At 42.1% G+C, this 27,384-nt stretch overlaps 1 protein-coding gene across 1 annotated transcript in view; it reads right to left on the reverse strand.

Moving 5' to 3' along the window:
* Positions 1-948: 948 nt before the first annotated feature.
* Positions 949-27,384, reverse strand: part of LOC135405164 (splicing regulatory glutamine/lysine-rich protein 1-like) — a 76,517-nt gene continuing 50,081 nt past the window's right edge. Inside the window, exons 9-12 of the mRNA XM_064639868.1 lie at positions 25,109-25,666; positions 3,938-4,024; positions 3,081-3,216; positions 949-1,719 (exon numbers count right to left, since the gene is read on the reverse strand). Of these exons, the coding sequence (XP_064495938.1) occupies positions 1,567-1,719; positions 3,081-3,216; positions 3,938-4,024; positions 25,109-25,666 (934 nt within the window). The 3' untranslated portion in view covers positions 949-1,566. The remainder of the gene's footprint in view (positions 1,720-3,080; positions 3,217-3,937; positions 4,025-25,108; positions 25,667-27,384) is intronic.

Genomic DNA, 27,384 nt, shown 5'->3' on the forward strand with positions numbered 1-27,384 from the left:
CAAGTATGCCGAGATGTAAGTGAAAAAAATAACTCTTTACCAAAAGAATGCTAATAACAGTACTGATAGAACTGGGTTAAACCAACCGATGAGGAGAAACTTCCCAAGCCCTACCCACCAGACCAAATCAAGATGGTGGACAGCCTTCCCCACCCAGAAAAAAATCACACGTGGCCACAGGACAGAGACAAGATGGCCACCCTTCCACATGATTCACCTCCCCCACACCCAGAAAACCTGGCAGGAACAGTTGGAGAGTCAGCGCTGGAGTGAGGCTGCGGTGCTGGTACAGGCAGTCAGAGCAGGGCTGCGGACCCCCCAGGAGACTGGAAGGACCCACAAGACACCCATTGGATCCAGTGGCGAGACTTGGTTGTTGCAATTTCAAAGTTCATTGGTCAAAGTGGTGGTTGGAGTCCTGTTGAAGTGGTGGTCACAGTCCAGATCTGTTGAGGAGGTGGTGGAAGCCCTGGGGTGGTAAGGAAAGTCCCAGGTGGTGAGGGAAAAAAACACCATGTTGAGTGAAGTCTGAGTGTGGTCTTATTTGGCTTAGGCTAGGTGGGAATGCCCCCAGTACCTCCCCTGGGGCAGGGAGTTCTACACTGGATGATGTAATACTGGATTTCAGGAGTCTTTGACACCTTCTAAGATGTTACAATTGCCTGTTATGTCAGCACAGATGGATCCATTATGGTCTACCAGCAGAAATTAATATCTTCAGGCTATGTGTGAATTGTCTTGATGCTACCCCAGAGGGGAGTTATCACAGCTGAGTCATTTGTGTAAGGACAAAGAAACAACACCCAGTTTGTAGCCTGAAGTGGCAGGTTTGCAGGCCCTCAGCACCTGGGTGGTTACTTTGCACATCATCACCTTGCACCTGGAATGTCTGAGTCATCAGCATTCCAGTCTTTCACACTTGTGGATACATTCTTCTCCTAGGATAATAGTACCAGCCTTATCTCAAGTTCCCATCATAGTCCAAATTAGTAGGCACATTTGGGAGAAAGAGAAAAGGTGGAAAAAGGTGAATACCAGAATTTTTGCGTAACCCAGGATAACAACTAAAGAAAGTGTGTATATTTATGCACCATTTCCAAGCACATCAAACAGTACACATTGAAGTTTTTGTGGACTTTTTAACCAGAGAAGTAAACCAATACAAAATTCATCAACAAGCAGTATTTTAAACAATCTTCAATGCATATATTCAGCTTTTTTTTTTTTGATAGTACAGGTTTACATTTTTCAGTTTCCACTTATTTGTAACAGTTTATGGCAAAACTTAACATAAATCATTTTACAAATAAGTACAGCCATCTTGGAGACTTCATGGGTTTTCAGACATGAATAGTTCTGATGGCATCTGCCTTTTCATGGTATAACTACTGGTTCGTGCTCTCTTGCTTTACAGCAAGAAGTCGACAAAGCTATCACTACAATTGGGAGAGCTACTAGTACTATCACCATGTTCAGGTTGATTACTTTGACATTTTCTTCTTCATTCTGGAAAATAAAAAGCTTCAGATTTCATCCCTTAGTTGAGTCAGACGTCCATTCTTTGCTTTAAAACTCTTCCATTTTAACTGAGAGGTTTTCGTCATTTGGTTGACAGTTCCCATTCTGTTGTAGTTTGATTTCATCAGTCCTTTCTGTATCTCTATTGCCTACTTCCTTGTCAGTTTCTGAATTCAGATCCTCTTCAGTGTGATCTTTGTCCTACAAAAGATAAAATTATTTTAAAAAAAATCACTCTCTTAGCATTACAGGATATGACTTCCAACCAACTACTGGTATTTTGATTGTCTCAATCTTTACACACTTTGTTTCAGCCATGTTCAGAATAGAGGTGTCAGCTTTTTTAAAAAATTTTTAAATCAAATAATTTTTAATTTAAAAAAAGCTTTCCTTTTTGATTGGCTGAAGTTAGGCACTCAACCTGTCATCCAAGAAATCATTGCGATAAAGTCATCTGTCTTTATGATCAATATTCAGGTAATACAGAACAAGCAGCATCATGGCACCTATGAGAAACAGCTCCAGAAATTAGGACTTCAACATATTTTTTAAATAAAACAGAATTACAATTTTTCTTTTATATTTTTTGTCAGGTAACTGATAAATTTTAAGAGAGTTCTTCAGTTACTTAAGCATGTGGACAGTCACCTAAATCAGCTGGTTTATAGCAGTTGAATAATTCTGAGTACCACAAACTACTCTTTAGAAGTATGCTGCTTTTCAAATTCTAAGATTAAACATTTGAAGATGTTTGTTTTCTTAATCACACCATTTTCTATTTTTTCTACTCTTTCCTCAAATCTTCAACTTTACTCCTGCAGAGTCAGATATGCAGTCCAGGACCAAAGCAAACAGGGAGAGGCTGAACTGCAGAGTGAAAGTTTATTAAAAATCTTTTCAGATTGACAATCTGTGCTGGTTTTGCCTGGGATAGAGTTAATTTTATTCATAGGAATTAAAAGCTAGGGGAAGGAGGAGGAAAGGGGGACATTCTTAGCAGTGGTGTTTGTCTTCCAAGTAACCACTATGCATGATGGAGCCCTGCTGTCCTGGGGATGGCTGAACACCTACCTGCTGATGGAAAGTGGTGAATGAATTCCTTGGTGTGCTTTGTTTGCATGTCTGGAATTTGCTTTACCTAATAAACTGCCTTTATCTCAACCCACAAGTTTTCTCCCTTTTAGTCTTCTGATTTTCTCCCTCATCCCATCAGGGAGGAGTGAGCAAGCAAGCAGCTGTATGGTGCTTAGTTGTTGGCCAGGGTTAAACCAGGACACAGGCAAACTAACCCTGAACCCTGATGCTTAGTTGTACAATCTCCTTTATGCCTGCTCATACAGATAGGCAGCCAACGAACTCCTAACATATGGCACAGAACAGAAAAGAGAAACCAAAACAAAGTGTTTCAGTAACCTATTCACACAAGCTCTACCAAGTGGCAATACTTTGATAAGCAAAACAGGGGGAAAAGAAGGGTGAGGAAAAGAAAGATAAATAGGGAGGAAATTCCAGTAATTGTTCCATTTGCAGCACTCTACTTATCACTTGGTCACATAGCTTACCTTCAAAGTAGTGGTGCTTTTATCAGATTTCTCCTTTCCCTCTTTTTCTTTACTAATTTTTTTCTTGGAGGTGGAGTATTCCCTTTCTCTTCTTTCATTATTTTTCTCTTTTTCTCTTTTTTTTTCTTTCTTGTTTCTGTTTAAGAAAATTTTTACTCAAATCAGAATTTGATCCAACACCAACAAATGTACTACCAATGCATACTCTTAACTGTACTGTACAGTAGATTGCACAATAAATACGAAAGTTGGTATCCTGGTTTGCTTTCTTTCAGAAAGGTTTAGTCACTTTCAAACAGAAAAACCTCTTCATAAAGACAAAGGAAGGCAGCTAAAGAATGCATGTGTTCAGTATACATGGTATTTGAAAAGAGGAAACCAAATTAATCTGTATCCAATGAAGGGTTTTTATTGATTTGAAGCAAATTTGCATCGCTAGCAGATTTAAAACTCTCCAGTTGAAAGCATACAAAGGATCAAATCCATAAAGGGCTTTTTGGTCGGTTTTAAATTAGAACTGAATCATACTGACCAAGTGAAATTATCTGAGATGACTAATGAAAAGGCCAGGGTTGGCCAGTATATCAATGAAAATACTTCCTAAATTGTTTTCAATATATGTATCTGCATCCACCTTTGAGTGTTCTGCTTATTGAAAAAAAGATCTTTTCCTTAGAAAGTTATTACTAGAGATTCTTCCATAACAAAAAAACCCCAAAAAAACACCAAGAAGAAACAGAAATTGAGTTAGCTCCTTACATAACACTGATCTCTGTATCACATTTCAATTTAACAGAAATACTATAACTTTTTCCTCCTTTATTGCCCATTAACTTTAATGTTTATGTCAAACTGACCTTGTGGGAGAAGGAGTTTGTGAAGACTTTTTTTTTGTTGTTTTAGGAGACTTGGAGAGACTTCTACTCTTCCTTTTACGCCTTTCTCTGGAGGACCAAGAAATTCCAGATCATCAAAGGAAAATAATAAACTCAGGAACTGCATAAAACCAGAAAGCTCTTAAAATTATCTGACACAACTAAGTAAATATCCCTGAATTTAACATTATATGTGACCAAAAATATATGAACTGTACAAAGCAAAAAAAATTCATATGTTTCAGTTTGCCTTAGATGATTAACCCACACAAAAGAACTAGCCAGCAGACCCACATTCCAAGCTGATGGCCCTCCGAAGACTGTGGGGAGGGGTGGGGAGTTGGTTTTTTTTCTCTCCTCGGAAACAGCAGGCACAGCACTTTTGCCCTGACTCAGGCAGGGTATGTGTGTGTGGAAAGGCTCCGGGTTCACTTGGTTTTCAGCCAGGTCATCTGGCAGCTTCTGGCCCTGGTTCGCCTCTGTTATCCTGCACCCTGTTCTGCCCTCAGCCTGGACTTGCTCAGATTTCATCAGAGAGGCTTGACCCTTCTGCGAAGGAATCTTTGGGGGAGTCCTGGCCGGAGTCAGCTGCCGACAGCATGAGTTCACAGGAAGAACCCCTTTTTCCCCTTTTCCCCTTCCCCTTCTTGATGTGGGGGGAGATCTCCATTTTCAGCTTCTCCCGTGCACCAGGGCCCAACAGCGCCCCCTGCTGACCAACACCAAGCAACTGCAGGCTCTGCACCTCCAGAGCCAACAGCGCCCCCTCCCAATTGTGGTTAGAATTGTGCCAAAAGGCGGAAAGTACTGAACTGTTTCGTTTTTAGAAGGGGACTTTTGGGTACAGGATTATTGTTTAGTTGTTTTTGTGTTCTTTTGTTGTTCTGCTAATACACATATATCCTTTAATAAAGGGCTGTTATATTTTCTTTCTCCACACTTACTCAATTGGAGCCTCTTAATTTCGGATTTACAAGTGCTTAGAGGGAGGAGTTTGGTCTTCCTCATAACTCATCCTCCTTAGCAAAACACTTCAGTCTCATTAAACTGAGACATCCTCACATACTTGTACTTGTATGTGATAACAATGGAAACACACTGAATTCACTAATCCTGTATTAAGATTTTCTTCAGTCAGGAAAATAATCCAATTGAATGAAAAGCCATATTAAGACAAAGGCATAAACTTGAGCAATACAAACTTCAAAAATAACCATTGCAAGCTTAAGATCACTGGAATTTCAGTTCAGCATGACTGAAATTTAATTCCTGAATACATAAGCTAACATTTGTATTGGTTTAGTAGCAAGCAGTGCAAAATGAATCTCAAGCTGTTGTCAAAATCAAAATGAAAAAGTTAATATCTATTGTTTTTCTAGCAGTTCATACTCAGCAAATCTTTGCATCACTGAAGAGCTCTTAGTAGTTTACAAAACAGCTGATTTAAACAGATGTATGAAATTTGCTGAACTTGTCGTTACGGAGTCTTATCTTGAATAGAATGGAACATTAAATAACTGTTTGCAAACATACTGAAGCACATGTTAAAATAAAGTAAAACTTGAGCAAGTAAAAGCTTAATTCAACATAAACATAGAACCCATCTGTCAAAGATGACTCCTGTCACCTCTTCTAAGAGCAGGAAAAGCAGACAGGAAGAACCATCAAAGAAAGCAGGGAAGTTAAAAACTAATTGACAAGGCATTTTAAGATACACCACAAAAGATACACTTATGCATACAAGCTTTTGCAATTCACACTGATTTTCTTTAATATTTAGAAAGGCCAAGAAAACAACAGTTATTAGATAAATTACAGAAGGATATATTAAGATATACCTAGTATCACTATTTGGATTCATACTCTGACAGTATCATCTAGACTGATCTCCTGAAGCTGCATGGGACAAAAGTTCATAACTATTTTGTTCAGCAAGCTTTTAAGTTTGGTTCAATCTTTGGTAAACAAAAATATAAAGTGGTCTCAAAATCATGGAAAAGAACCCTACAGTCATTGATCAGCTGGTTAACTGGTTAACATGCACCTCATTTGGAACATCATCACATTTATCATTACCTTTTTTCAAATGGGGACATTGGAATTTTTTTTAAATTGGGGACTATTCTGATACTGTTCCCAATTGGTCTACATTGAGCACATCCCCTTTATTTTGTTTTCTTGTATACATATCTGTGAGCAATCAAGTAAGCGTCCTAGTAACTGGGTTCCAACTAGAAAATGTTTATTCATGAAATCTAATTTTCAGTTTCTGCTTTTCATATATCAAGTTGAAGAACTACAGCTGTGTCTGATAACATTCCTACCTCTATGTGACATTTGTCTACTAAAAGATTTTTGTGTGCCTGTTTTTATTAACATTCTTAAGGAATACTAATACAGCAGAATTTAAAGAAAAGAATTTAAGGAAAAGTAGTTTGAAAACTTTGATACTGATCCTGTGACTCTAAATCATACACAGAACTAACATTCTTGTCTCAAAGGAAAAATTCCACAGGCTCATGACTGGAGCCAACTTCCTGTTGCTTTAAATAAAGTTCACTAGAAATTGCTCCAAGATTTGTCTTAGACCAACATCAGGTTTAGCACTGCTAGAACTTTTTAATTCTGAGGCAGACAGAAGCTTTGAGACAGAGATATTTCTTAACACCTGTCTCCAACTAGTAGTACTTGGAAGAATGGTGGTAGTGTGGACTAACTCCCTCTCTACTCAGCTCTCATGAATGTTGAGGAATACATTTAGTGCAGGTAGCTCAGAGTGCAGCTGCTTTGCAAGCTGCAGATTGAGCTCTAGGTGGTGGGAAATAGCGGGAACCCCAGGAAGAGGCCATGAAATGGCTCTGACACTTTGCACAACAAAGGGCAAGGGGACCCATAGCACCAGCCAGGTGACCAGACACTCAGAGACACAGCAGGAGCCAAGGACTCAGTGGGAAGACCTCAGACTATCACACAGATAGACTAGAAGGGTATAAAAGCCCAAGAGATTCAGTCGTTTGGGGTCCCTCTTTGGAGGCATCAGCTCAAACTGTTTCTGTGTTACTGTGCCATGAATAAATTGCTTTAAGGAACCAGATGTCTGAGACACTGCTATAGGAAACCTGGAGTTGAACTGGTAAGGAAACCTGGTCTGAGTGGGTGTGAGTGGAGTGTATAAAAATACAACAAACTTGTTTATCAATGACCTGGATAAAGAGGTAGAATGTACCCTCAGCAAGTTTGCTGATGACACAAAACTGGGGGGGAGTGGCTGATACACCTGAAGGCTGTACTGCCATTCAGTGGAACTTTGAGAGTTGGGCAGAGAGAAACCTAATTAGGTTCAACAAGGGCAAGTGTAGGGTCCTGCACCTGGGGAGGTATAACCTCGAGTACCAGTACAGGTTGGGGGTTGACCTACCAGAGAGCAGTTCTGCTGAGAAAGACCTGGGAGTCGGTGGATGACAAGGTAACTATGAGCCAGCAGTGTGCCCTTGCAGCCAGGAGGGCCAATGGTATCCTGGGATACATGGGGAAGAGTGTGGCCAGCAGGTCGAGGGAGGTGATCCTCCCCCTCTACTAGGCCTTGGTGAAGCCACATCTGGAGTACTGTGTCCAGTTCTGGGCTCCTCAGTACAAGAAAGACAAGGAGCTACTGGAGAGGGTCCAGCAGAGGCCCACAGAGATCATGAGGGGTCTAGAGCATCTCTCTTACGAGGAGAGACTGCAGGACCTGGGCCTGTTTAGTCTAGAGAAGACTGAGAGACGATCTCATTAATGCATATAGATATCTCAAAAGCGGGTGTCACGAGGATGGTGCCAGACTCTTTTCAGTGGTGCCCAGCGACAGGACAAGGAGCAATGGCCATAAACTAAAACACAAGAAGTTCTAACTCAACATGAGGAAGAACTTCTTTACATTGAGGGTGGCAGAGCACTGGAACAGGCTGCCCAGGGAGGTCATGGATTCTCCCTCTCTGGAGAAATTAAACCTCCACCTGGACACATTCCTGTGTAACTTGCTCTAGGTGACCCTGCCTTGGCATGGGGTTGGACTAGATAAATCTCCAGAGGTCCCTTACAACCCTAACAATTCTGTGATTCTGTGTAGGGAGTCAAGTGGGACACCAATTGGCTCACTGTAACCACCTGCTGCAAAGGGGCTTCAGTCCCAGCAGTTAAAGTCTCTGGTGGTGGGAGTGTGACTGACAGAGTACCTCCTGAATGGTCAGACAGGAAGGTTTCCTTAACAGTGAGACCTCATCTGGAGTACAGCATTCAGCTCTGGGGCCCCCAACATAAGAACATGGATCTGTTGGAGCGAGTCCAGAGGTGGGCTAAGAAGATGATCAGAGGGCTGAAGACAGGCTGAGAGAGTTGGGCCTGATCAGCCTGGAGAAGAGAAGGCTCTGAGGAGACCTTATAGCAGCCTTCCAGTATATAAAGAGGGCCTACTATTTACAAGAGCATGTAAGGATAAGACAAGAGGGAATGGCTTTAAACTGAAAGAGGGTAGGTTTAAATTAGATATTAGGAAGAAATTCTTTACTGCGAGGGTGATGAGGCACTGGAACAGGTTGCCCAGAGAAGTTGTAGCTGCCCCATCCCTGGAAGTGTTCAAGGCGGAGTTGGATGGGGCCCTGATCAACCTGGTCTAGTGGAAGGTGTCCCTGCCCATGGCAGAGGATTTTGAACTAGATGATGTTCAAGGTCCCTTCCAACCCAAACCATTCCATGATTCTATGACCAGAGAGACGTAGCTAGCTTTCAGCTTCTTCAAATTGTTTGATCCTAATTAAGGAACAAATTTTGGTTTTGACCCCAATGGAATCTGAGACTTGATAATGCCAGCAGAAATTGCCAGTGGAATATATGGGATCTCTCTGCCTTCTTTAGGTAAAAAAAAAAAAAAAAAAATCCCAGACGAACAATATTTAATGGGTAAGGCTGATTGGACTTGATATTACCACCTTCAGGTTGGGCCATTACTGGGTTATGAAGGAAGATATCACTTCAGCCATCAAGAAGTCTTTTCTTTGGACAAAGTATCTACCTATCTCCTTTGCTAGCCTGTAGATGTCTCTTGGACAAGGAGCCTCTTCCACTGATCTGTGTCTCAGCAGTGCTGCAAAAAGGCACCTGGGGATTCTGGTCAATGGCAAGTTGAATATGAGTCAGAAATGTGCCCTGGCAGCCAGGAGGGCCAACCATGTCCTGGGGTGCATCAGGCAAAGCATCGCCAGCCGGTCGAGGGAGGTGATTGTCCTGCTCTACTTCTTCACTGGTGCGGCCTCGCCTTGAATATTGTGTGCAATTTTGGTCACTGCAATATAAGAAAGATATTAAGGCAATGAAGATGGTGAAGGGCCTTGAGGGGAAGCCATATGAGGAGCGGCTGAGGTCACTTGGTCTGTTCGGCCTGGAGAAGAGGAGACTGAGGGGAGACCTCATTGCAGTCTAAAACTCCCTCGTTAGAGGAAGAGGAGGAGCAAACACTGCTCTCTTCTCTGAGGTGACCAGTGATAGAATCTGAGGGAATGGCCTTAAGTTGTGTCAAGGGAGGTTTAGGTTGGCTATTAAGAAAAGGTTCTTCACCCAGAGGGTGGTTGGGCACTGGAACAGACTCCCCAGAGAAGTGGTCACAGCACCAGGCCTGCTAGAGTTCAAGAAGAGTTTGAACAATATTCTCGGGCACATGGTGGGACTCTTGGGGATGGTCCTGTGCAGGGCTAGGAGTTGGACTTGATGATCCTTGTGGTTCCCTTCCAACTCGGCATATTCTGTGGTTCTGTGATTCTCTTCCTTCATCTAGGAATCAAAAATTACCATCTGATTACTAGCACTTGCATGTTGTCTGTCAGTAAAGCAAGGTGAATTGCCACCTAGTTCTTAGAAGGTATTGCATATTCCATTCCACCTCCACCCCTTCTCCAAAATAAAGACTAGAAGACTTTTTTTTCAATATTTTACACTCTTCAGAAAAAGGATCTGCATTTTCAAAAATGGTTCCAACTCAATGCTGCAGTGTAAATCCAGACAGCTGAGATGCCAGGTTGTTCAATAATCTTCTCCTGAATGGTTTGCAAAGAAATTAAACTAGGCAGTCAATCACCAAAGTAAACATACACCCTTAAATACAAACTAACTGGGACTTGATACCCCAACCTATTGAAAAATAATTTTCAGAATAACAGAATTATTGAGGTTGAAAGAGCCCTCCAGAGACCACCTAGTCCAGATCCCCACCCTCCCAAAAGAGGATTCATGGTACAACAGTTAATCAGGGCCATGTCCAGTCAGGTTTTTAATGTCTCCTAGGATGGATACTCAACAAACTGGTTCCAGGTTACCCAGGAAACACACAGTTCAAACATGTCTTTGTTTAAAGACAAATATTGGAAGGTGGGAACTCCAATAAGATGACTTCTCTCCCCCTTTTATAGAGGGACAAAAAAAATGCGTGCAGGTTAAAAGTGAAAATATGACACTGGTGGTTTGAAAAAAGGCCTTTCCCCAGGGGGTATTGTTTTTAATACTGGACCAACTGAAAGCTCATGCACCCTGTGGAAATTACATGCTCACAGAAGTGGAAGAGAAGAGGTTAATTTTTAACTGCATAGCTAGAAGAAGAAGTGCCATGTGTGGCATGGGGCCGGGGGGCCAGGAGCAGCACAGCTACTGACTGAAGCCCCCTGAAGTTAGTGACCGAGGGGGACCCCAAAAGATCAGGAAGACCCCCTGGGTTGGAGCAGGCCAGGCTAATGAGCCATGGCCCTTTGGAGAGGCAGCTGCAACATACAGTCATGTAAGTGCCGAGAGGAGTCTCCCCCCCAGGGAGACACGCACAACTATACTAAGTTGTGCGTGTCTGAAAACTTCTTCTCTCTCACATTAGAACAAATTGTAGCAAACCTTTTAAAATTAGCTTTTTGAAATTCCTGTTTTCCAAACCACCACATTTTACTAAAAGGAAATAGCAGTAACTGCAAAGATATAGAGGAAATGGTTTACCCAGAAAGAGGGAAATCCACCACCCACGTGGCCCCCTGGGGACAAAGGCGAAACAAAATGACATAGGGTTTTTCCCCCACCAACCACCTCCTTCAGGTCTTAACTGCAGTGGTGGTTCCAGTTTGAAGTCTCTTTGTTCCCTGGCTTTGGAACAGCAAGGGGTGCAGCTGTCCTGCACCAGGAGAGCAGCGAGGGAAGCGGAGTGGGGGAGGGGTGGAGCCGTCCCACACCGGGTGAGCAGTGAGCAAAACGGAGAAGCTCCTGACTGGCTCAGTTGTACCTTGGAGCTGTCCGCTTCTGTACCGCAACTCCATACTAGCGCTCCAGGGGAGAAACGGGAGGAGGAAAATCGGCAGGTGGCAGAAGAGACAAAGTTTTGCCATGGGTTTTTTGGGGACAGTCCACACCGCTTTGGCAACTGAGGCAAGATGGCACACTTCCGGTTCCCAACACGGCTTTTCTGCTGTCCCGCTCAGGAAAGCATGGCTTCCAGGTGCAGCTGACACCCCAGAAACATCATTTACCTGCGGCAAAACCCCCCCTCCTCTCTATTCTCTACCCTGGAAGGGGGGGCGGCCTCCTTCAGATGACGTAATGGTATGAATATTCATTGCTATAACTCTCTTCCCTGGCTTGTAACCATAACATTATCCACTCCTTATTCTATACCATTCACGTCGTGCCTGGATTTACACCTTTAAACTATAAACATACAGATATACACACATTCCAACTCTGTACATACATATATATATATATGTACACATATAGGTACAATGTTACAGTTTTACCTAAAAATTAGGTCCCCTTGATGGATACATCGTGTTTCCCCATCTTTCTGCATTACCCACCAAGTGCAACCTGGTCCTTTGAGAAAAAACAATTTCACAGATGCATTTGCCTTTGCTTGAGGCTGGACTAATCCAAACTGTTTTTCCTAACATACCTCTCAGGTGCACTGAGGTGCACTTTGAAGGCATTGGGTGGGGGGACTTTCAAGCATTGGGATCAGCACATAGTGAAGGCCACCTGATTAGTCAACACAAGAGGCTCTGTCAACTGAGCTGGCCCTGCCGGACTCCATCTATGGTTTGAAGGGGCTCTGATTGGGCAGGGCTGGCTCGGTTGACAGAGCCTCTAGTGTTGACTAATCAGGTGGCCTTCACTATGTGCTGATCCCAATGCTTGAAAGTCCCCCCACCCAATGTGGTTATCAACAGTCCATTACACCATTCAAGCTTCAGTGTCTGGTGCATGATAGGGGATATGATATATCGACTCAATACCGTACTCTTTAGCCCAGGTGGTGACTAGGCTATTGTTGAAATGAGTCCCACTGTCTGATTCAATTCTTTCTGAGGGGTGATTTTTCCCAGCCTTTGGCCCCTTTCTCCTTCAGGTCTGCTACAAAAGCTTTTGAAAAGGTTGAATTCCCTCTAGATGCTAGGGATAGCATAATCTTGTTGCCGTGTCTGTGTCCTAGTTAGAGCAGCTGGAACCAGTTCATCACTGTGTGGGTGTAACCCAAACTGTGTATTCTACACCCTCTATGTCATTTCGCAGGAACTGTTAGCAATACACCATTTGCAGCAGCTGTCCATAGCACACCTGACCCCTCAGGCTATAAGCTGGGTGTTAAAAAGCCTGTGAGATAGGAGGATGTTCCTATCCTCACACCAATGATTCAGGTGTGATAACTCCCCTCCAGGGAGTCATTAGCACCTCCACACCCAGCCTGAGGGGTCATGTCTGCTAATGGACCACCAAGGATTCCAAAAATATCTCACGACTCACAATCACCCATTGTGGAACTCCCCACCCTGGGGGAGGTAATGGGCATTCCCACTCGAACCTGAGTGTATATAATCTTGGGGTCTTGGGACTTCTGGCCCCACTCGTCGGATCCAGAGGAGGACCAGAACCTTGACTGGACTGCAACCACCACTCTCGACCAGACTGCGATCACCACCCTTGACCAGAGTGTGACCAGCACTCTCACCAACAGGTTTTCCTTTCCTTTTACTTTGGACTCAGGGGGACCACGTGGGGCTCAGCACGGGGGCCAACGAACACCATTCTGTTCATGCCCCAGGGTGCTGGGTTATACATCTGGATTTTGTGGGTTAAAACCAAGTGTCCATATAATTGTATTTATTGTATTATTTTTATTAAATTGTAACTCTGACTTATAATCTCTTTTGAGTTGGGTTCATTTATCCTGCCAGTTTACCTTTAAACCAGTACAGTCTACCAGGTTTTCTCAGTATGGTCTACCTCGTGTTTGGAGACGACCAAGATTTCTAGGGAAGTTTTCCAGAGGCCTGCCCCAGGGGTGGATAACCTTGACTGGCATGAAATGTGGGAGGACATGGGCCAGTTTTTGGAGAATTTTTCTCCTCTAATGGTCTGGAAGTTCACCCCTGAACAACTTCAAGACCCTGTTAAAGTGATAAGATCTGTGAAGGAAAAATGCTGTGGCAGCTCCAGAGAGGGGCAGCTTACTGCGACATGCTGGGCCCTGGCCACTGCCTACCAAACACTGCTCGGTATGGTACAGCACTTTTGGTAGGAAAGGAAAGGAAACAAAATAACAGACACCATGGTCACTCAGGTTGTAGTTAAGCTAGAAGGGCAACCCAAGCCAGAAGAAGTTGCCCCTGTCCAAAAGAGGAAGTACAAGACCAAATCAGTTCATTCTCTCCACTGACGGTTCCTGCCATATCATAGGGATACATTGAAAATGGAAGGTGATGAATGGAGTCCTACGCAGTGAGGTGCAGAAGCTATTGAGGGACAAGATGTATCAAATCAGATTGCAGAGCTGAAAGCCATCCAGCTGGCTTTAGATATTGCTGAATGAAACGGCCAGCATTCTACCTCTACACTGACTCGTGGATGGTAGCAAATGCTCTGTGGGGTTGGCTAGAACAATGAAAAAAGACCAATTGGCAGTGCAGATGTAAACCCATCTGGGCTGCTGAATTGTGGCAAGGCATCACTGCCAAGGTAGAGAAGTTGGATGTAAAATTACATCATGTAGATTCACACGTATCCAAGAGTCGGGCTACTGAAGAACATCACAACAATGGACAGGTGCATTGGGCTGCCAAGATTAAAGTGTCTCAGGTGGATCTGCACTGGCAACATAAGGGTGAATTATTTCTGGTTCAGTGGGCCCATGATGCCTCAGGTTATCAGGGAAGAGATGCAACATACAGATGGGCTCAGGATCGAGGGGTGGACTCAACCATGGGCACTATCTCCCAGGTTATCCAGAACTGTGAAACGTGCTGCGATCAAGCAGGCCAAGTGGGTAAAGCCTCTGTGGTGTGGTGGGCGATGGTCGAAATATAAATATGGAGAGGCCTGGCAGATCAATTACATCACACTCCTGCAGACCCACCAAGGCAAGCACTACATGCTGACAATGGTGGGAACAACCACTGGATGGCTGGAGACATACCCTGGGCCTCATGTCACTGCCCAGAACACCATCTGTGGCCTTGAAAAGCAAGTCCTGTGGTGACATGGCACCCCAGAAAGAATTGAGTTGGACAACAGAACTCATTTCAAAAATAGCCTCATAGACATCCGGGCCAGAGAGCATGGTATTGAGTGGGTGTATCATATTCCCTATCATGCACCAGCCTCTGTGAAAATTGAATGGTACAATGGACTGTTAAAAACCACACTGAAAGCAATGGGCGATGGAATCTTTAAACATTGGGATTTACATTTAGCAGAGGCCACCTGGTTAGTTAACACTAGAGGTTCTACCAATTGAGCTGGCCCTGCCCAATCAAAACCTGCACATACCATAGAAGAGGATAAAGTCCCTGTGGTGCATATGAGGGATATGTTAGGGAAGACAGTTTGGATCAGTCCTGCCTTAAGCAAAGGCAAACCCATCTGTGGGATTGTTCTTGCTCAAGGACCTGGGGACACTTGGTGGGTAATGCAGAGGGATGGGGAAACACGATGTGTACCTCAAGGGGATTTGATTTTTGGGTGAGAACAGTGATGTTGAATTGTATAATACTGGTTGCTGAATGACACTGTGTCATGGTTTGAGAACCCCAGAATCCAATTCCCTAGTCCAAGTCCCCTCCCACATCTCAACCCAATGTGAGATGGGTTTTCCAGACACCACACGAGACTCAAAATGGGGAAAAGGGAATATATATTACAATGACTGTACAAATAAATACTACAATACATTATATACAATCTTAACTATCTCTAACCATGACAGAATAGTATTTACAAGGGATCAAATCTCTTCTCCCTTCCAAATAAAAGTCCAGGAGGGAAGAAGGAAAAGATCCTTTCTCGTCTCAGAGCAGCAGTGTCTCTAAGGTAGCAGGCATCTATCCTCTTCTCATGCAGCAGCTATAGTTGGATCTCTGCCAGTACACACAAGGGGGTATCTAAGCCCCTCGGCCCGTCGTCTCCAAGCGAGGGTCTTCTCTTCCGTGGGCTGCGTAGCAGGGACAAAACTCGCTTCACCACGGTCATATCATGGGGTGTAAGATCCCCATGAAGGTCCCTTCCTCAGGGGATTCACCCCTGAGTCAGAACATCTCAGGCAGCTTTCAGTTGAAGGCCTTTTCCTCAAGAGCTCTATCAGAGCTTCTGTGCTCTGATCTCAGGCTGCTAGCTTAGCTTGGCAGCAGCAGTGAGGAGGGGCCAAGGTCACCCCCCTCCGCATTCCTTTGGCCGTCCTGGTCCAGCTTTCCAGGACGCCTGAGCTTTTCAGCTCCTCTCTGCAGTGCAACTGCACTTCACACCTCCCTTCTAGGAGGGGTCTCCAAGGAGTTTGGGGTCTTTTGGTTCAGTTCTTACCCCAACTTTCTCTTTCTCTCTGTAGAGCCTAATTCTCTCTCTGCTGCTGGCTCTCTCTCTCTCTCTCCTTCCAGGAGTTCTGCATGCCTGTCGTTGCTTGGTCTTATCTCTTCTGGCGCTCTGCCACCGTTTCTCTGGTCAGTGTAGTTCTGCCACTGCTGCTGCTGACGGTGGAGAAGCATCCCCCAGTTTTCTAACTACAGGTACTTAGCCCAGTCTAACACTGCTCCAAGTCCCTGCAGCCCCCAGCCGGGGGCTGGGGGGGCCCAGAGGCCCCAAGGGGCTCCGAGCCCCTTCCTCGTGGCTCTACAACATTGAAATAGAAAATGAAATAAAATTTAGCTATTTAGCTATGCAAGTGTGACTTTGCAAAATGTAAAACTGCTTAAAAGTTTCTGCCCAAACTGTGGGCAATTAAGATAAAATAGCTTAGAGAATAGGGAAGGCTTTTGAGCACATAGAGGGGGTGGGGAACCTGAAACTGTTTGAAATGATAAAACTTTATGTAACTACTCTATAATGGTAAGAATAGGAGGTAAAACTAAGTGTCTATTTAGATAAGGCAGACTGCAAAAAGAGTGTGTGTATAGATAATTTTAAACTTGCTACTTTCAAACTGTATAAAAAGCTATGGTATTCCTTTGCTCAGTGGAGTGCACTGGGGAAAACACCTGCCCCTTTGCATTCCCCGGCCGTAATAAAAGTGCTTTTCAGATTGTTCAAAGGTTTCTTTGAATCAATTTGGCACCCCAGGCGGGACCAGATTTCTGCTCGCCGGTGAGGACCCTCTGGAACCGGGGACCCTCTGCGTGCCCTGGGACGTTACTCTGGTGAGGCTCCCTGGGCTCCGCTGGATCATCACGGGAGTAGATGAAGATCCTGTGCGCAGGTATACAAATTTTAAAGCACTCTTTTATTTTTCCCTAGGGTTTTGGGAAGGAAACCGTAAGTCGTACACTGGTTTTTAGGGCTCTAAGCTTGCTAGCAGCTAACAAGAGCAACACCCTTTTCATAGTAGGTTTGAGTCCTACCGGAAGGATGCATAGGCTTTGATCGTGAGTTAAAATTCTCACCAAAGCTATACCAAATTCCTCGAGCTAAGAGGAATTTTGGGCAAAGGGCTGCATCCTTCTGACTATGGGTTAACAGTCCCATTAGAGAGTGGCATAGGTTTTTGATTGTGAGTTAAAATCTCACCGAAGCTATACCAAATTCCTCAGTCTAAGAGGATTTGGAAAAAGGTACAGATGTTTTTGGGTTTACCATTGTGGCTAGATTTTGGACTTGGTTTTGGAATTGCGATTATTATAAGTTTGGTAATATATCTGGGTTTGTTTTAAACCATCTGTCTGTATTCCATGTGTTTGCTGAATTGTATTGTTTGCTTTTGTCTGTGAGTATTGTCTCTTATGTCATAAAATTACTGTTGTATGTTAAGTAAGCAAATATTGGGAAATTATATTTGTTTTGTTTTTATATTTGTTACTGTTTTTCTCCTAACCATGGCAAAAGGACTACCTTCATGTGTTTACGGGAGATAGTGGTTTTGTGGTTTTATGGTTTTAGGCAGGACCTTAACACTCATTGTTTGCAGGAATTAAGCCAGGAAGTTTGCTGGCCGCTTGCAGATGCCACAAACTCCAGGGCTGACAACCTCTGAAAGTGCAAACCCGTATCTTTGCTCAATTTGTAAAAGTTGTTCACCTCATACTTGTAATCTGTGTTAAATGTTGGCAATTTTGGTGTGTTAACCTGAAATTAAGGGCAAGATTGGCATTAGGAGATTTTAGCATTAGAGTGGTTAAATTTAGATATGGTTTTTTTATACAGTATCTAAGAGAGAGTAATGAAATCTGCAAGTAAAATAAGGCAAAAAAAATAAAGGCAGTTCTCTTTTTATTAATATCTAGATTGTGAGATTGCTACCTTGTATCAATAAGCGTGGAGTGTGGTTATTTTGTGAACACCTGAGAAAGGAGTTTTTTCATTGCCAGACTGAGGATTGCTACCGGACAGGAGATACTTGAACAAGCTAACAGGGCTGACAGAACTTTCCTGCTTCAAAGCTGATGCTGTGTGTATGGTGTGTTGAAAGTGTATGAAATTTGCAGATAACCACGAAGTGAGTGAAGCTTGAGTTTGCGTCTTTGTTATTGTGCAAAGGGCACGACTAGAAGCAGGCCAAAGCAAAAGCTAGAAATAGGAAACCAGCAGGGAAGGGGCAGAAAGACAGAAATTAGGTAAAACTATCACAAAGGCAACCATTGCCGCCCTGGATAAAAGAGACCATCGCTCCGGGAAACCTGGACGGCACCCTGGAAAGAGTGACCATCAAAAGTTGAGACCAAACCAATGTGCAATTTGTAAACAAAATGGACACTGGAAAAGAGAATGCCCTCAATGCCCTCAAAGGAAGCAAAAACCTATTTTAATGGCAGAATTAGACCAAGATTAACGGAGACCAAGGAGTTTGCCCCAGGGACCCCTTGGTTATAGTAGAACTGGGGAAAAATAAGCATAAAATAGAATTTTTAGCAGATACTAGAGCAACATTCTCTATGTTAAATCAGGAATTAAACATTATAGATGATGTATCTTTGAATGTGGTAGGAGCCACTGGTCAAGTTGAAAAACTATCTTTTATGAAACTACTAAGTTTTAAATTAGGTAAGACTTTAGGTATACATAAATTCCTTTATATGCCTCATGCACCTAAATCACTTTTGGGAAGGGATCTATTAAAAAAATTGAATGCAGAAATTAGGTTCAACAATGGAGATATGCAAATTAAAGTAAAAGAAAATGAATTAATCGAAATTTTAAGTCTTGCTCTAATCCAGCCACGGATATCGGGAGCAGTACCACCAGCAATCTATGACCAAATCTACCCTGGGGTTTGGACTGACGGGACCCCAGGAAGGGCTAGACATGCTCAACCTATAGCAGTAAACCTAAAACCTGGGACACAGCTGGTAAGAATTAAACAATATCCTCTCAAACTAGAAGATAGAAAAGGAATTAAAGAAATAATTGACAATTTTATCAAATTTGGTTTACTAATTGAATGTAAATCAGAATTTAACACACCTATTTTGCCAGTCGGTAAACCAGATGGCAAAAACTATCAGCTAGTTCAAGACCTCAGGGCTATTAATAAACTTGTTGAAGAACTCCACCCAGTGGTAGCCAACCCATATACACTTCTAACTAAACTAAAAAATGAATATGTCTGGTTTTCTGTTTTAGATCTAAAAGATGCCTTTCTCTGCTTGCCTTTGGACCCTAAAAGTCAAAAAAAAATTTTTTTTGATTTTGAATGAGAAAACCCGGATACAGGAAGACGATCACAACTCACATGGACTGTTCTTCCACAAGGATATAAAAATAGTCCAACAATTTTTGGGGACTAGCTTGCCAAAGATCTTGAAGAATGGACTGCACCTTCAGACAGCGGAGTCCTCTTGCAGTATGTAGATGACTTATTAATTGCCACCAAGACACAGGAGGAATGTGAAAGCTGGACTGTGAGCTTATTAAACTTTCTGGGGCTGAAAGGGTATAAAGCATCTAAAAATAAAGCCCAGATTGTCAAGAAAGAAGTTGCTTATCTAAGATATGAAATCTCAGGAGGACAACGTCGACTTAGGCCAGAATGAAAAGAAGCCATCTGTATAATACCTTTGCCCCAGACTCCGAAAGAGCTCCACACATTTTTGGGGATGACTGGCCAGTGTAAGCTTTGGATCTACAAATATGGACTAATACTCAAACCTCTATACCAGATTCTACAAGATGGGGATCAACAATTAGCATGGACTGGAGAAGCTAAGCAAGCCTTCCATCAGCTTAAGAAAGAACTGATGCAAGCACCTGCACTGGGCCTCCCAGATGTAACTAAGCCTTTTTGCTCTTTTCGCATGAAAGGCAGGGAATTGCACTAGGGGTCCTAGCCCAGCAGGTCGGACAATATTGCTGAGCAGTGGCATACTTCTCTAAACAATTAGATGAAGTGAGCAAAGGATGGCCAGAATGTCTGAGGGTCGTAGCTGCAGTAGTACTGAACATACAAGAAGCCCGAAAGTTCACAATGGGACAGAAAATGACTGTTCTAGTGTCACATGCGGTTTCAGCAGTGCTCGAACAGAAAGGCAATCACTGGCTCTCGCCCTCCAGGTTTCTCAAATACCAAGCCACTCTAGCAGAACAACATGATGTTGAAATCATCACCACTAACATCATAAATCCAGCAACAATCTTATCAAGTTCAACAACCACAGGGGAAAAAGCACGCAAAAGAAATCTTAAAATTACTTGAAGCTGTCCAGTTACCGAAAAAAACTTGCTATTATGCATTATAGAGGACATCAAAAAAGAAATACAGACCAAGAAAAAGGCAATCGATTGACAGATCGAGAGGCGAAAAAGGTAGCAGAAAACGGCCAGGTAGAACTTGCCTCCCTAGTTCCTGATGGCAAAATCATAGAGGTAAGCCCTAATGTATCATATTCAAATATTAATAAAAGATCAACGAGCTCAATGGAAAGGTAACATGTACTACTTAAAAATAGGAGAAATAGTGGTACCTGAAAGGGTACTATGGAAAGTTGTACAGGCAGAACATAACAAAACTCATTGGGGGGCAGATGCACTACACAAATACCTAAGGAAACAAATTATAGGACGAAATTTATACACTACAATAATCCAGGTTACTAAACAATGCAAGACTTGCCTTCAAAATAATCCTCACACAACCAATAAAATCGAGATAGGGACAATTGGCAAAGGTAATCTCCCAGGGCAACACTGGCAGATAGATTTCTCTGAGTTGCCTAGGAAAGGAGGTTACAGATACCTGTTGGTTTTGACAGATACTTTCTCAAATAGGCCAGAAGCTTTCCCGACCCGAAACAATAAGGCTCGAGAAGTTGTCAAGGTACTACTTAACGACATTATCCCCAGGTTTGGAGTACCTGACATCATCTGCTCGGACAGAGGACCACATTTTGTAGCTAGCATTATTAGCAGCATTCTGCAAATCAATTGGCAATTACACACTCCGTATCGACCACAGGCAAGTGGTCAGGTGGAGAAAATGAATCATTTGATAAAACAACAATTGACAAAAATCTGTCAAGAAGTAAACCTACATTGGTACCAAGCTTTACCTCTGGCCTTTTTGCGAATAAAGGTCAAACCTAAGACTAAAGAAGGGTTGAGCCCTTTTGAAATGTTATATGGAAGACCCTATGAGAATTATTATCAAGGAAAAGATCTCATACAAGTTGGGGAAAGATATGTACGGGAATACCTGATCTCATTAAGTAAACAATTGTCAAAAATTAACAAACAAGTAATGAGTACTCGCTCAAGAGGTATAGACCAGCCCTTACATAACATTTCCCCTGGGGAGTGGGTGTATGTTAAAACTTTTTCAGGCCAACCACTAGAAGAGAAGTAGAAAAGACCATACCAGGTGCTTCTGACAAACTCCACAGCAGTCAAAATTAAAGAACAGTCCACCTGGATTCATTATTCATGAGTGAAGAAGGCACCTCGAGAAACATGGACGTCAAAAACCTGTAAGACCAATCACCCTCAAGTTTACTCGACACTAGCCGCTGGAACTCTGATAAGTATAATAACTCTGTCTCAAGCCATTACCTTAGACTGGCCATGGTCTAAAGCTTATATTGGATATTCTAGTATGTCTGGAAAAAACATTTCTAATTTAAACCTGGCCACTGTGGTCATGCACAAAAAGACCATATTTTAATTGGGAAAAAAGAAATGGGCTTAGTACCTTAACGGGAATAAGTGGGAAAACACAGACAGGATGTAGAGGAATTAACATACCTGACAATGAGAAACAAAAATCCCAGACACAAATCACTGTAAGAGAATCTATAAAAGGAAACCTGATTAGTAAGTCCGTCTGTATGTCCAATCAATGCTGGCACAACTTTACCATAGATACACCAGTTTCTGTAATAGGTCTTTGGGCTACTCTGAAAGGAGACAAAGCACTATCAAAGAAATTTATAATAGACACCACAACAACAGCAACATCACAGACTCCTGCTCCTTCATCACATACACCCTCAGAATGTACAAAAAGAAATCATAATCTTTCCCTTGTAGGACCTTATGTAATTAGGCAATCTAATGAGCAGAAGTTATTCTTGGACCCTACATATTCTCTAAAAAAGGTCCAAGTAAAAATACAAACAAATATATCCTCTATAAAAGAGGATTGCCAACCCTTCATTCCCCAAAGTCTTAAAGGATGGAATGCTTGGTTAAAAACTAGATCCCATCATGAAAGAGCCCAGAGAGATCTAATGGGATGGTTTGGATCAGGGCTAGGAGTATTAAATTCAGTAGATCAGGAAATGTTAATTAATAAGCTCAGCACTGTAACCTCTGATTTAGGAAAACTGGAGGTACCACTAAGATCATCATTAATGACTATAGCTGAAACACAATCTCTTACTACAGATTTGATGATCTTGTTAACTGAACATACATCTAAAGATTTTCAGGTTGTGACTAATGTCTTTGGAAAATTACAAAAAAAATTTTCAGTAGCAATACAGTGTATCCAAACTCAGCAATGGATACAATCTGTATCGGCAGGAATTATAAGAGAAGGAACATCAGGAATTTTACCTCAGAAAATAAGAGAGATCATATCCAGACAAAACACCACAAGCAAATTTGAAAAAGAACATCAGGCATGGTGGCAGTTAGTGAACTTCACATATAACACAGAGCAGGAGCAGATAGAGACATATGTTCTTACCATCCGTGAGGCAAAAGAGCCTCTTCCGTTCTGCTTGTGATATGTTTATTTTGCAGAAGTGCTCATTGGGTAAAACCTCAAAACTTCAAGGGTCACCACTCCCTGGGGTTTTACCATTTTATAACTTCAGGGGGAAAACTGTTTCCCCCCACCACACGCTGCCACTGTATGCCATAACTACCATGGGCAATGAATATGGACTGTTCCAGATACACCAGTTGTGAGGTCCTGATGCAGCTTGCAACCAGCTGACAGCACAGCAGCCCTCCTGCCCTGGAAGACATCTAGGACAGAGAGAACCCACAGTAATGTACTAAATGACCTCAATAGACATCTTGGAGGGACAGCCATTAACTATGGAAATGATACCTGTGTTTGTATATATATATATTTATGTGTTTGTATACAGTTGGAAGGTGTAGCATCTGGGCATGACGTAGATGGCATAGAATAATGGGTGGATAATGTCCTGGTTCTGGCCAGGACAGGGGTAATTTTTGCAGTAGCCAGGAGGGGCGGTTATTCTATACCACCTCTTGTTGTTGGGGTAGCATCGTGGTGGTTCATGTATTTACCAGGCTTCGTGTAATGAGCAATCGCACGTGAATCATTTTCCTCTTTCTTGCACATTGTTATTAGTATTGTTGCTGTTACTGTTCGTTTCTTATTTCATTGCTGTTTCCAGTAAATTTTTCTTATCTCAACCTGTGATCTTTACCTTTTGTGCCTCCAATTCTCCTCTTCCAGCCTGCTGCAGGGGGAAGGGGGAGGGGGGAGTGAGTGAGTGGCATATGGTTTGGAGTGTTTCAGTGGGAACACTAAATTGGGGAATACCATTCCTAAACCACAACAGAGGGGACACAACTATGCCAGCTGACCCAAATTGATCAAAGGGATATTCCATACCAATAACATCAGCTCAGATATAAAAGCTAAGAAAAGGGGGAGGAAAGGGGGGCATTCATTATTTACAATGTTTGCCATCCAGAGTAGCCACTACGTGTGCTGAAGCCCTGCTTACCGGAAAGTGGCTGGACATCGCTTGCTGATGGGAAGTAGAGAATAAACCTTTTTTTTCTCTTTGCTTGTGCATGTGCAAACTTTCGCTTTTGCTTTAGTAAACTGCCTTATCTCGACATACGAGTTGTTTTCCATCTTATTTTATCTCCCCTGTCCAGTTGAGGAGAGGGCATTCAGCCAAGGTCAATCCAGTACTTATCTAATTCAAGACTCCTGAGGCATACATGCAGAAATTGTTGTTTTCAAAGCTTACAGAATTACCTCTACTCTGTGCAAATATTCAACCCATGAAATAATGTTAACAATGCATTATAACAGGAAGCTGTATATGCTTAAAGAAGCCACAATATTTTGCCCATAAACCTCCAGAACAACATGGATATTTCATATAACCCAAACAGAACGTTCAGAAACCATTACAGCCTTTTCTGCATTATATGAACCATGAACTCCTGAATTATGAGGGTTATGAAAATTTTGCTTTTTTCCAGGGAAGCAATTATAATACGTAGAACTTTTCCCAATTCATCCAGCATTTTGTTCTCTCAAGGTAACAGATAAAATTTGCTATCTGAATTTGACACATGATATTATTGAACTCCATAATTGCTGAGGTATTTGGAAAGGACTTTTTCCACCAAAGCTTCTGAACTTAAGTTAGCTGCTATGCTTTTAGAATTTGCCTGAGTTAGTCTACTTACAGAGCTTATAATTAATCTCAGAGTCTTCTTTTGCTGGATTGAATTTACCCAGACTTCCATCCAGTTTACCCTCCCTCAGAGGCAAAAGCAACAGCTAGATTAACCTTGACTGCTTTCTTGTTTACTATCAGCATGGTTAAGAAAGGTTAATTTTTACTTGTATCTGGACATTTAACCAGCTAAACAAGGTATACTTATCTTCCAACTGAGATACATACATTTATTTTCTGAATGGTTAGCCAGCCAAGTGACATGCTTGCTTCCTTCTGTTCAGCCATCCAGACAAGAAAATTCATTGCTCACCATCCTTAAGGTGGCCAAGTGGCAAATACTACCACTCAACTGTTCATAAACCCAACAAATTGCTTTACAGACCAACACTGCACAGTATGTAAGTAACCAAGAAACTAGGTACCGGTGACTCAAACTTTCAACAGGACAAAGATGATGTTTAATTTTCCTGTATCATAACTTTTGGACAGCTCCAACAGAGAGAAATGGCATAAGAACCATCTACTTACTGTCCTCAAGGACTACACTATACAGTTATATGAAAGGCAAGTACCAGTTGCCCAACAAGAAACTATTTTCTATCACGCATCATATAGAGCTCTTAGTAATAGATCTTATTTTATAGGGAAATCTAAAAAATAGAATGAATACAAATTGACTTAGTAAGTGACATGGTGATATTGATACATAAAAATTAGGATGTGCATTTTACATGGTGCATCACTGTACTGACAAGTCCGAAAAAGCATTGAAAAATTCCAAACAAACCTGCTGGAGCTACGAGATCTTCTTGAAGAGCTATAGCTTCTTGGGGGTGTTCTGGATCTCTTCTCTTTCTTCTTTTTATCATCTCTCTCTTTTTCTCTTTCTCGCTCCTTCTCATCTTTCTCCTTTTCTTTGTCTCTGTCCTTCTCTTTTTCCCTTCTGTCCTTATCTCCCTCCTTGTCCTTAATCTTATCTCTGTCCTTCTCCCTCTCTTTAATAACGTCATCTTTTTCCTTGTTCTGGTCTACCTCTTCTCTGTCTTTTTCCTTCTCATTATCTTTGTCTTTTTCCCTGTCCTTGTCCCTGTCCCTATCTTTGTCCACATCCTTATCCCTGTCTCTATCCCTATCCTTGTCTCTGACTCTCTCTCGATCTTTATGCCGCTCTTTCTCTCTCTCCTGGTCCTTCTCCTTGTCCTTATCCCTGTTTCTTTCTTTATCTCGCTCTCTTTCCCTTTCTTTGTCTCTGTCCCAGTTTCTCTCCTTCTCTTTGTCTCGGTCTCTCTCCTTTTCTTCGGCCTTCTCTTTTTCCTTGACCTTTTCTTTGTCTCTTTTCTTGTCCCTGTGAAAAGCCAAACATGAATTCATTAATTAATATTTGAACTTTCCAATAAAAATTACAACTAACTCTTCAGCATACATTAATTTTTCAAGAGAAAATAGGTGTTTCTGTTGAAAAATAGTAATTATTACAAATTTTCATTTGTCACCCCTGTTTACCATGAGGGAGAGGCTATACAGATAGGAACAATTTGGAAATCAAATTGGGGAAGAGGGGGCAAAAATCAAATCAAACTGTAATCTTCAAAGTGATATTTTTACACTTTGAAAGAATATGTCTTTTCATCTCAAAGCTACGTTACCATTCATACACAAATCTTCTACATTTTGTCAGGAGTAAGACAAACTTTACAATTTGTAAATTCATTCTTTACTAAATATGTCTCCATGTAAAATGGACTGCAGATTAACCACCCCCATGTGAATAATGACAGTTGACTGAAGTCTTTATTCTATGATGTTCTCTCACATAAATATCTTGTAACTGCTTGGAAATCCAACATCAGTTAATACACAGAAACAAAAAAACAGGGATAAAATTTCACCACATTCCCTCAAAAGGTAGATGTAAGGTCAAAATTCAACCAAGACAATTCAATTATCTGTAATGTCATGAGGAATTTGAAAATTATTGAAAAGGCCATAAAAACAGAAGCAAGGTAACAGAACAAGTCAGCTGCTTTGGGATAGGGAGAATGATACATGTTCATAAAAACAGTGAGAAAAATTCCACTAGATGTTCTAGTAGTCAAGCCAAATAAAAATTTATTAATCATAGAATCATAGAATATCTTGAGTTGGAAGGGACCCACAAGGATCATCAAAGTCCAACTCCTGGCCCTGCACAAGACAACCCTAAGAATCATACCATGTGCCTGAGAGCATTGTCCAAATGTTTCTTGAACTCCCTGGGGAGCCTGATCAAGTGCCCAACCACCTTCTGGATGAAGAACCTTTTCCTAATATCCAACCTAAATCTCCCCTAACACAACTTCATGCTGTTCCCTCAGGTCCTGTCACTGGTCACCAGAGAAAAAAGATTGGTGCCTGCCCCTCCGCTTTGTGAGCAAGCTGTAGACTGTGACGAAGTCTCCCCTCAGTCTCCTTTTCTCCAGGCTGAACAAACCAAGTGACCTCAACCACTCATATGGTTTTCCCTCTAGACTCTTCATCATCTTTGTAGCCTTCCTTTGGACACTTTCAAATACGTTTATATCTTTCTTACATTATGGTGCCTAAAACAACACACATTTAGATCACAGCTTTGGCTGGAAGATTACATTTTGATAAAGGATTATTTGGAAGCATGAGACTCTGAATCATCTTTCTAACAAAGGAGACACATGACTCCTAGACCTGCCTCTAGGATATATATACACACAGCCCCCACCTTTCTTCACTAGTACAAGTGTCTGGCTAATAAATAGTAGGTTTGTTTCATGGTCTGTGACCTGAAGACTTTGGTTCCCATCAGGTTTTGGCAAATACCTTTTTAGATGTCTCACAGAAGGAATGTATGATCATGAACATGAATCAGCACACAATCCCTGCAATAGCAAGGGGTTTCAAAATGACCCAAGAAGCACTTTCCAGTTATTTATCACATAGATTTCATTGGATTTGCCCCTTCCAGTGAGTAGATATCTCAAGAAGCTCCAGAAAACAGCAACGGAGTCAAAAGGATCCATCAATGAAGCCCAGTTATGTAGCCTACCACCT

This window comes from Pseudopipra pipra, chromosome W, assembly GCF_036250125.1.
Source record: "Pseudopipra pipra isolate bDixPip1 chromosome W, bDixPip1.hap1, whole genome shotgun sequence".
Taxonomy (NCBI): Eukaryota; Metazoa; Chordata; class Aves; order Passeriformes; family Pipridae; genus Pseudopipra; species Pseudopipra pipra.